Raw genomic sequence first — 11045 nt, forward strand, 5'->3', positions numbered from 1 at the left:
CACATGTGTGGTGGTTGGAACATGGTTGAAAGAAAACAAGAAGCTGTTTTGTGCGGGGTTTGCTTGTGGCCTCCTCTTGGATCTGCCTTGGGGGTGCGGACCGAGCATGAGGGGGCAGAGAAGACCCCTGAAGCTTCAGCTCCATGGCCCAACCTTAGGCGCACGCGGGGGAGGGGCGCACCGCCCTCCCGTGAGAATCAAAGGGAAACCAAAGAGACCCGAAGGCAGCCAGCGTTGCTGGGTGGGGTGCGCGGGAATGGGTGCAGGCATGTCAAAGGGGGAGCGTAATTAGTCCTCCTGAAGATCTGTTTCTGTTACATAAGGCAATTTAGCGTCCTGCTCCCTGGGAAATCTCTTTTGGAGAAAATAGGCCATGCAAATGAAAAGGTAGAATTGGATGATCAGTTGCATTTGTAACCTGTGTTTGGAAGGCATGAGGATGGCTGCTTGTAAACAAACTTGTTTCCTGGGGGCTGGTGACCCTTCCACCGGGACTGACTGACCCAGCGGGTTATCCCGATGAACTCTATCTGGGTGGTGATATTGGCCCCCCGAAAGTTTGCACCTGGAACCTTTAGCTTTGAGAACCCACGGAGAGTTAGAATAAGGGCTGAGCCGGACCCAGGAAGCTGTCGGCAGGAAGCCGTCTGAGTGTAGGGAACGCAGGGCAGCCCAGAGGAAGGCGTGCTCATCATTCTTAAAAAAATCCTTAAAAAGGGGCCGGGGGGCGGGGGGAGGGGGGATTCCAGTTTTGTTTTTTCTTCCAAATACTCTTGTTTTACAATGTATCACGAAAGCGTGTTTGATTTCTTTTTTCCTTTTTAAGGTGTTATCAGGTAGAACTTATGAGTTTTCTCATAAAAACAGAGATAGAACAGAGCAAAAGGATGGAATTCTGCCAGACTTTGCAGGACAGGCCCTTCGATGCTTGGGGGAGGCTGGGGAGCGTGAAAGCTCACTCTCCTTTGCCATAGAGACGGGGGCCTGTTAGTGTTTGATAGAAATGGGGAGAGGGGGGCAGTGGAGAATTGTGTTTAGCCTTGGTCTGGAGCAGATGCCCCCTTCCCCCCTCCGTAGTGTCCTGCCCACGGCCTCCTCTGTAGCATTCCAGATGCCGACCCGGAGCCCTGGGACTACAGTGTGGTCCCTGGTCCTGCAGTCGCTGTGCCCAGCCTTTCTCTATGCCACTGGAAACGCCTGGCCCTGCCCCGGGCTTCTGGAGGGCAGTGTGGAGTCAAGGGTTAAGAACACCGACTTTCACGGAGGACTGTGAAAAACTGGGTTGCCGTCCGGCTCCTGGATGAATTCTTTTTTCTTTTTTTTTTTAATTGAAGTATAGTTGATTTACGATGTTGCGCCAGTCTCTGCCTTACAGCAATGTGACTCAGTTACACACATGCAGACATTCTTGTTTTATATTCTTTTCCATTATGGTGTATCACAGGATATTGAATCTATTTTTGTGTCCTATACAGTAGGACCTTGTTGTTTACCCGTTCTAAATGTAACAGTTTGCACCTGCCAGCCCCAAATCTCAGGCCATCCCTCTCCCTCCCCACCTCCCACCCCCGCCTTGGCAACCACCGGTCTGATCTCTATGTCCGTGAGTCTGTTTCTGTTTCGTAGGGAGGTTCATTTGTGCCGTATTTTAGATTCCACATATAAGTGATATCACATGCTATCTGTCTTTCTCTTTCTGACTCACTTCACTTAGTATGATCATCTCTAGGTGCAAATGGCACGATTTGTTCTTTTTTATGGCTGAGTAGTATTCCGTTGCATATATGTACCACATCTTCTTTAGCCATTCCTCTGTCGGATATTTAGGTCGTCTCCATGTCTTGGCTATTGTGAATAGTGCTGCTATGAACATAGGGGTGCATGTCTCTTTTTGAATTATAGTTTTGTCTGGGTATATTCTGGGTGAATTCTTCACCACTGCAGGCTCCTCTGCAAGAGGGGATAACAGTATTTGCCTCATCATGGGTCGTGCTCTTAGAATAGTGTCTTGCATTCCAGGCATCCTCAGTAAAGGTGGCAGTGGCTGTCCAGAAGCTGGGGAGGGTGTTTGCAGAAGTTTCACCTCTGCTTTCATCCCACTTCACTCTTCCCCAGGTGACAAGGCGTAAGCCCCGGGGAGCTATTGTCCTCATGGTGACGCTCAAGGCGGTGCTGGGCATCCCCACTTTCCAGCTCTTCCCAGTCGTTCTTTCCCACTCAAAACCTGGACATAATGAACCCCAGTTCGTAAAGGCTCTGAAAATCCTCATTAGAAAGGGCTACCTGAGTGCAAGGGGATGTTTCCTTGAGAAGCTTTTCAACAACATCAATGAAAAATAGATGAGCTCTCTTGAATTGCAAATGCTCTTAAGGTTTTAAGGCAAGAAATGTGAAAATCGGTCTCTTTTTCCCCCCCTCCCTTGTGGTGAGGTCCGGTTTCAGTTGCCTCTGTTTAACAGTAAACATCAAACATAATCTTTAGGGCCAGAAAAAAGCTTCCTCTTAGCAGCATCACCCTTCCCAGAAGCTTGAACCCAATTAATTTTAATTCAGTTCCGTTTCCACTGGCTTTTTTGTTTTTGCTTTTTAATATTTCAATAACTATTTATTAAGCTTTCTCTCTGTGCCTGGCTTCATGCCCGAGGCTGTGGGGTGGAAGATATATAAAACAGTCAAATTCACTCCTAGCAGAGGGATTATAATTGAGTTAAATAAAGGCAAGACTGACAGCACAAGTGGTTGAATCGTGCCAATTTAAGTACGCAAGTAAGAGCCCGCGTGCCCAGAGCGGGTAAAGGGGTCAGAAGCTCACCTAGACGGGCTCAGGGCTCCGTGGGCTGCTCGTCCACCTCCTGGCTTGACTGAACACACAAGCACTGAGGAAGCAGTTGCGTTGCCTTTGTAGAACTGCCTTTGCAAAACCACTACTGTGGGCAGAATCGTAGGGCTCTGCTATAAATAAGGCAGCAGGTTTCCGGGAGTCCTCATCTGCTTTGCCTGTTTGTTCAGCTTGTTCTAGAATAATGGACTGCCCAGGGATGACCTTGCCCTTGTTGGAACACATCAAAACGGCATAAGGCAGGGACCTGGGGACCACCGAAGGCTGCTGTGGCCCAGGCGGAGGGAGGGAGGTTCCCTGGAGCATCCGCTGGGCCTCAGCGCTTCCATTGTTCAACACATAGCTGAGAGCCTAGCGTTTTGGAAAACTGGCGTTTCTTAACTCTATTCGATAACTCTTCAGAGAGCGACTCCATTGTGTATTCTTTTGTGTGTCTGAGTACCTATGTTGCTTCTGATTGGAAGGATAAAAAGCCCAAAGAACAAGAGAAAAGAGGGGATTTTCTTCATCGGCCGTTTTCCAAGAAGTTGGATAAGAGCCTGCCATCGCACAAACAGCCCTCAGCCTCGCTCATCACGCAGATTCAGAGCACCAGGGCCCTGCTGAAGGACCGGAAGGCCGCCAAGCCTGGCTTCCCCGACAAAGGTGGGTCGGCTCGGGGGGCTCTCCAGGCCATTTGTGTTCAGCTGCGTGGCCACTGTGTACCCCATGCTGGTGGCTGTGTAGGCCCCTGGGACAGACACACCTCTCGTGCCCGTGGGAAAGCAGGATTAATGCGTGCATGGCAACCTGAGAATAAGCAAGTCCAGACTGCCTGGTGTTGTCCACCGGTGTGGGCAGGATTTGAGAAAGCAGAGATGGGGTGCACGGGATTGTGGGAGCAGAGATCAGGGTGTAAGGTATTACGGGAGTAGAGATCAGGATGAAGGAGCAGAGATCAGAGGAATGGTTTTGCAGGAGCAGATAGGGTGCGTGGCATTGCGGGAGCAGAGCTTGGGGTGCATGGTATCATGGAGCCAGGAATGGGTGTTCAGTACTGGAGGGGCAGAGATCTTGGTGCGGGAGCCGTGATGGGGGCGTGCTCTTGTGGGAGCCTTCACCAGAAAAGTGCACCCTGAGAGGCAGTGATGTGGGCTTTGGGGTGGAGGTAGGGTGCTCAAACCCAGCTCTATAGTTGGTTGCGGCCCAAGTTCCTTCCCCTCTGAGGATCTTGATTGGTTCCCTCACTTGTGAGGAAATCTACCCACCAGAGCTATCGGGTGGCTCGAATGAGATACGCGTGTGGGCTACTCTGCCTCGTTCATCATCCAGCACGTGAGATAACTGATCGATACGGGTCTCCTTCCTCTGGGGCAAGCATCCAGCGATGCAGAAGGGAGCTTAACACACACTGAGAGCCGGGAGGCGGGCACAGGGAGCCGGGGAGCATCCTGAGGCCAACTGTGGGGTAGGGGAGAGGTTCTCCTTACAGACGGCGGATGGGAGAGATTGTGGAGTCCGGTCTTCGATCTCTCTGTTTGAAATATGAAGAGACTGAGGTTCCAGGAGGGCCCTGACTGTCTGAGATCAACCAGTGGTTCCCTGGGCAAGCAGGAAATTATCAGAGAGATTCAAACAGCACCAAGCAGCGCGGTGCATTTGGTTCTGAGACCGGTTCTCACCCAGAGAAGAACACCTCCATTTAGTTCAGTTTCATTCTGCAGGTTTCAGGAAGGCAGGGACCCCACTGGAGGGACTGTGCTTGTCCCTCCTGGGGGGATCCTCCTTTCTGGCTTGGGAACAGGCAGCAAATCCTATTAGGACCCTCGGCAGTGGCGTCTTGTGGATTCCCCAAGGAAAGTCTAGGTCAGGGCTGCATATTTGGGGGTAACTTTGCAGCCCCAGAGATGGAGTGCGTTCCTTGATACTTTTCTGGACCAACTGTCCTCTGTTTCTTTGCATTTTCCTGGGATTTGAGAGCCTGTTGCTGAGAAGCACCCCGGAGCCTATATAATTGCTAGCACTGACCGCTCACTGTGTGGTAGGCACTGTTTCAACTCTTACCTCAACCCAGTGAAATCATTCTCGCCCCCATTTCTAGAGATGAGGAAATAGCCCAGAGAGTTGTCCAAAGTCAGAGAGCTGGTGAGTGACGGCACCCAGATTTCCAACCATGCAGCCTGGCTCTAGAACTTTCTCTCCTGACCAGTGTAGCCTACTGCCTGCCGGGCAGGATGGGATGAAGACGAGCCGGCAGTCACGCTCGAGGGTCGGGGCTGGTGACTGTGCCCTTCTTGCAGGGACAATGCAGTGTCAGGCTCTATGCCCCGGGGCTGACTCTGAGCTGGGGATCAGTAGGGCCAGTGTGAGGGGCGTCCTCCCAGGATTTGCACCTCTGGGGAAGTGAAGGAAGCAGGACGGCACGGAGGGAGAAGCCGGGCTACAAGTTAGGAGCACGCAGCCATCTCGGAGGGACAGGGACCTCACATGCCAGCTGGAACACTGGAGACGTTAGCCATCGATGAAATTTTCCTTCTCTCTGCCAGTGAATCTCGGGCATCTGTGCTGGCCCGAGGAGGAGGTTTATTTCAGGAACTGTATTTATTTGTGTAAGGTGAAGAGGATTCCCAGTGCCCTGGGCTGTGCCCGAAATCACTGCCGGGGGCGGCAGCTTGCTCCTGCCTCTGAGCCCCGACGGGGCCTATAAAATATGATGGTAGGAAAAGGCAGCTAAGACGGGGCCTGTTCCACAGGAACTTGGCTTTACTTCCCTCACCTCCAAACTCGTGGAGGTTTTCCCTTTCTTTTCTGGCAGAGTCTGCAAACCTGGATTCTAGTCTGTGCCAACTTGAAATGGAAACCGTGGGGGTCAGCTGGTTGCCTTAAATATACAGAGGAAGGGTGTTTCACCCCTGTTCAGAATTAGGCGAGGCTCCGGTGAGACCAAAAAACACGAGGGAGCCTTAAAAAGGAAGGGAGTTCTGACCCGTGCTATGCTGACACGGAGGAACCTTGCGGACAGCGTGCTCAGTGAAACAAGGCGCTCACAAAAGGACAAATACTGTGTATTACTGTGTATTCCACTTATACAAGGGACGTAGAGTAGTCAGATTCATAGACCGGTTGCCCCTGGCAACCACTGTTAGATTTGCAAGGTGAAGTGTTCTATTTCACAGCAGTGTGGATGTACTGAACACTACTGAACTGTACACTTAAAAGTGGTTAAGTAATAAATAAACACTTTAAAATTCATGTTATGTAATTTTTACCATAATTTTTTTTTAAAAAGTCATGAGGGAAACCCTCCTTCCAGCTTTGATTATCTGAGGACCAAATTTGCAAGTCCTCAGAGAGCTGGTATCCACGTGCTTCCCCACTTTTGTGGTCGTTCTGTAGAGCCGTGGACCTTGTCATTCAAAGGCTCTTCGGCAGGGTCCGGAATTTTAAGCAACCGAAAGGAGAACAGATGTTAAGCTGGAGCCATGAGGCAAATCAGAATCCAGGAGGCCTCCCATCACCAGCCTTCTGTCTCCTCCATTCTAGGAAGACCATCTGATTCCCCATGGGGAGGATGGGATGCTGAGCACATTCACTTCATGGTTCCATCTGACCTCCCTGGATAACACACTGTCTCAGTGGAACTGGAGGTCAGAGCAGGCGGGAGTGGGCCATTGGCACTGTTTGTGCGGCCGTCTTCATGTTTCCTTTGCTTTCTTGGTGTGCAGATTCCTTCGGCTGCCGCAATATTTTTCGCAAAACCTCGGACTCCAATTGTGTGGCTTCCTCCTCCATGGAGTTCATCCCTGTGCCACCCCCCAGGACACCCAGGATTGTCAAGAAACCAGAGGCCCCTCAGCAGGGGCCTGGGAGCGCTGGCATCCCTGCCAAGGAAGACCCCCCGATGCTGGATATGGTGCGCTCCTTTGAGTCTGTGGATCGTGATGACCAGACGGAACTGCTGTCCCCGTCCCATCACTATAGGATTCTGAGCTCCCCTGGAGGCCTGGCTCGAGGGAATCCCGGTGAGCGGACGCTCTCTCCCGTCCTGCTGCCCGGAAGCCCGTCACCTCTCCAAACCCCTTTGCACCCCACTCTGGTCTCCTTTGCCCACGAAGATAAGAACAGCCCCCCCAAAGAGGAGGGCATGTGTCCCCCAGCCCCGGGGCCCGGCAACAGCACCACACAGCCCCTGGGGAGCCCGAACTGTGTGAAAAGCCGAGGCAGGTTCCCCATGATGGGCATCGGACAGATGTTGAGGAAGCGGCATCAGAGCCTGCAGCCCTCCGCAGACAGGCCCCTGGAGGCCAGCATGCCCCCGCTGCAGCCCCTGGCCCCCGTGAGCCTCTCCTTCGACGTGGCTGACGGGGTCAAAGGCCAGTGTTAACCTGGGCCAGCAGTGGGGTTCTTGGCATTTCTAAGGAAAGCAATGGAGCAGCTCCATACATCTGTCAGGGCATGAAGACTCAAAGGCCTCTCACAGAGCATCCTTCACGGTCTCACCTCCTCCCGACATGCGATGTCCCCACAGCTGAAACCCACCGACCCAAGAGCCCATACAGCCCAGTCCCGAGTAGGGCCCCCTGGAGATGCTGGGATCCCCCAGGAGGGTTGCCTGCCCGTGCATCCAGCTCCAGTCACGCACGGCCTCCTTCCTCCCACCCACTCACGAACCCTCCACCCACCTCCCTCAACTGCGCTGGGGGTGAGAAGCCAGCATCGGGCTCTGCGCCACTCAGATGACAGACCCTTCTGAGCTGTTTCTCCACTTCGTGCTCTGTGTGCGCCTCTCAACGGACCGTTCTCTTTTCAGCAGTCAGATGGCGGCGTCACAAACTGGTTCACCCAGGCACGGTTTCTCCTCTTTTCATAGAGGTGGATCCCTGCAGGGGTGGCAAGAGTTGGCGACCTGGAGCGCCCAGTCCCATGAACCCCTGGGGAGGACAGGCAGGAACCTCCGAAACCAGCACCGTCCCCTCTGAGCAAAAAGGGGCATCTGGTCAAAGACCGATCCGAACGGTGGGGACGCCAATGAAAGGAAAGGGCCGATGGGGACACTCATTTGCCGAGCGAGGTCTTGACAGATTTCTTTTCTCTTTTGGTTGAAACTTGCTAATGGTTGAATTCTCTTCTCCGAAGATGATTTTTCTTTATGTGATGTCATTAGACCGAAACAACATAATTTTTAAAAACCTGGATGGAGAGATGAGAATTGATTTCACCAAACTCCTGTTCTCACGGGAGGATAAGCGTGGAGGGCATCAGAGCTCACCCGGGTGATGTTTTGAGTGGCTGGTGGCCTACGCTGGCCTGCAGCAGGGGCGAGATCATAGCCGGCCGTGTGTTCTTCCCATCGGATCAACAGAACCCTGATCCTGCTGGAAAGTGTAACACATAGTTGGAAAGAGAGAAGAGAATTGAGGTTGGATATGGAGGTACTCGGAAGGCGCCATTAGCTCTGTGCAATGCGGTTTTCAAGCTGCCGAGGAAACGGGCGTGATTTAGAATTCAGCCAGTTTGCCGTGGGCTGTGAGAGGCTCGTCTGGAGGGCATCACGTTCAAAATACAGTATCGTATCTTCTTTGAGGACAGCAGCGTTCCTCACGCAGGCTTTGAGTCCACGTTCTGTTTTCACACCTTTCGCCAAGGATGGAACCAAAGATGCATCTCTGGGTCTGTGTCTGTGCCGTCCCTCTGTACGTGTTCTGCGGACCCCAGCGTTGTCTGACCGTGCGTAGCTTGGAGCCCACCGGGGGCTGTCTCCACTGGGGTCTGGGCCCTGGCACTTGGCGGGGACCACTGGGTGGTGAGCAGAACTGGCAAAAGAAGAAGAATCAGCACAGGTTGGATAGAGGTCAGTTCGGGGACAGGTTACACTGCAGCCTGGAGTCTTCAACTGTTGGCTGGTGCAGGTGCGGCCAGAAACCACTAATGTGGCCACCCCAGGGCTAGTCCTCCCAGCCCGCTGATCCCGAACAGAGGCCACAGCCTTTGAGCATTTGCAAAGCCTGCCTTCCCTTCCACCGGCAGCCAGCCTATGCCAGAGAGGAGTGGGGATGGTCCTTCATTTCTTCTCATTCAGCACTGGTGACCTTCTTCCGCCCCAAACATCTCTGAGCAAGGAGACAGTGGATACCTGGCTGTCCCCAGAAGCCACTGCCGTGGCCCGTCTTGGCTGACCTTGACAAGACCTGGGGCTGCTGCTTCCCCCTTGATGGGCTCGCCCCAGCCCTAGGGCTAGGGAGTAAGCCAGGCTCCCCGCTGTCGGTGGCACTCCTTTGGATGGCTGCAGACTGGGTTGCAGAACTTTCCGTTGAAAATAGAGCTTTTTAAGTCGAGAGAAGAAAAGCATCTGAAAAAGTCCCTCTCTCCATTTGACATGAAGTGTTTGGTTTTTGATCGCCGAAGAAGCCTTTTTGAAGATGGTTTCCAGCTGCAAGTGCCGACTCTGCAGGCTTGCAGGCTACGTGCCTGTGAACTTGGTCTCGCTCTTTATGTCTCTCTCTTGTGTTTTACTTGCCTCGAGAACATGAGCATTTCTGTGTCGCTGTTAGCTTGCTGGGACGTGTTCCCCGATCCTCGTATGCTTCCAGAGCAGCTGCAGGCTCTCCTACAACTGACCAAATGCATCGCCACTGGCAACTTGAACTGTGAACTCAGGTTTCTTCCAAACCCAGTGAGAGGTGAGGGGGGAGTGAGGAAGGGGGGAAACTGTATTTTGTGTGTGTGAGCACCTGACAAATCTATGGAATCGAGTGAGAGAAGAAATGTTAATTCTTTATTATTTTATTATATTTATATGGAGACCTTGATTATCCCTTTGGTAGGTACAAAGCGTGTTGTCTCTTTGACCCATGACTGTCTCTCAGTAGTAGTCTGCACCTGTGAGCTGAGTCAGCCTATAGTTACTGCCGGAAGTGACAACTATCTTCGTGTGACATCCGGGAGGAAAAGTCGGCTTTCGTTGTACCATCTGGTCATAAGTAAGGACTGTATTTGTGTCACCATTATTAAATATATGTACTTTTATAACGACTGTGAAATACACTTTTCCCTCACTATGGCTGCTTCATTTATTGGCTAATATAGCTTAAAACTAAGAGCACGTTGCAAAATAGTGGTATCATCTTCTACGTAAAGTTCTTGGCCCAGGAACTGACAGGATACAAGAGGGGATCAAGGTGTGGGTATCTGAGGGCATTTTCGGCTTCGTTTCACTTGCCACAGGGTGTCTGCCAACATCTATCTGCCTGATGTCCGGCAGATGGCAGTTCAAGACGAATCAGCATTTTTCTGTTTTGGGGGCGGGCGTATCAGGATCTTCCTTGTAGACTCTGAAAATGGCACATGAAGAATGCCATCTGTGCACATTACCTCTAGCTTTTGTCCTTGTTTGAGGGTTGGGGGAAGAGGAGTGGTGAGTAGAATGGAAGGGGGGTCCAGACGGGGTGTTCGGATTGGCCCAGTTCTGACTTCTTTCATAACTGTTCACAAAACATTTTTCGTATCTACAGACTTGCTTAAGCCCTGTGTCCCCCTTGCAGTGTGGCTCCCCTGTATGGTGTAGCATGGTAGAAAGTGAGAGGCCCACAGTTTCCACTATGCAAAGCTCGCTCTGAAGTTTGATGGGGTGGGGATGGGGGAGGCAAGAATGTGTGTCTAGTTTTGATGATGATGTTTTCTTTTAGGAATCAGAACAATGTAGAACAGAAGGGACCTGAGATCATGGGGTTCAACCCAAGCTTTTTTGAAGAAGAGAAAACTGGGACCCCAAATGGTTTAAGGACTCTCCAGGGTCCCTGAGTGGGTCTGGGGGGCAGGGCACCTTCCTCAAAGAACACAGAGAAATCAGCATGGCCACCGTGGGCAGAGGGGAAAGTCAACAGCAGATCGGGCTGTGCTTACAGCATGTATCTTTGGGGTTTCCACGTGGGCCAGGTCTTTGCTGTTTTAAGTTGTTCTCAAAATTGTGCAGCCTCTTGAGATCCTGAGCATCACACGCTTTCTGTCTACCATCAACTCTTTTTTTTTTTAAACTCTTTATTTTATATGGGAGTACAGTTGATTAACGATGTTGTGTTTCAGGTGTACAGCAAAGTGATTCAGTTATAGAGATCCTGAGCATCACACGCTTTCCGTCTACCATCAACTCTTTTTTTTTTTAAACTCTTTGTTTTATACAGGAGTACATTTGATTAACGATGTTGTGTTTCAGGTGTACAGCAAAGTG

At 51.6% G+C, this 11045-nt stretch overlaps 1 protein-coding gene across 1 annotated transcript in view; it reads left to right on the forward strand.

Annotated features, from left to right (window-relative positions):
- The window catches only part of HUNK (hormonally up-regulated Neu-associated kinase), a 112840-nt gene extending 102964 nt beyond the window's left edge, over window positions 1-9876 (forward strand). The window contains exons 10-11 of the mRNA XM_060149432.1: window positions 3304-3484; window positions 6544-9876. Of these exons, the coding sequence (XP_060005415.1) occupies window positions 3304-3484; window positions 6544-7202 (840 nt within the window). The 3' untranslated portion in view covers window positions 7203-9876. The remainder of the gene's footprint in view (window positions 1-3303; window positions 3485-6543) is intronic.
- Window positions 9877-11045: the final 1169 nt, after the last annotated feature.

Source organism: Lagenorhynchus albirostris, chromosome 5 (assembly GCF_949774975.1).
Source record: "Lagenorhynchus albirostris chromosome 5, mLagAlb1.1, whole genome shotgun sequence".
NCBI lineage: Eukaryota > Metazoa > Chordata > Mammalia > Artiodactyla > Delphinidae > Lagenorhynchus > Lagenorhynchus albirostris.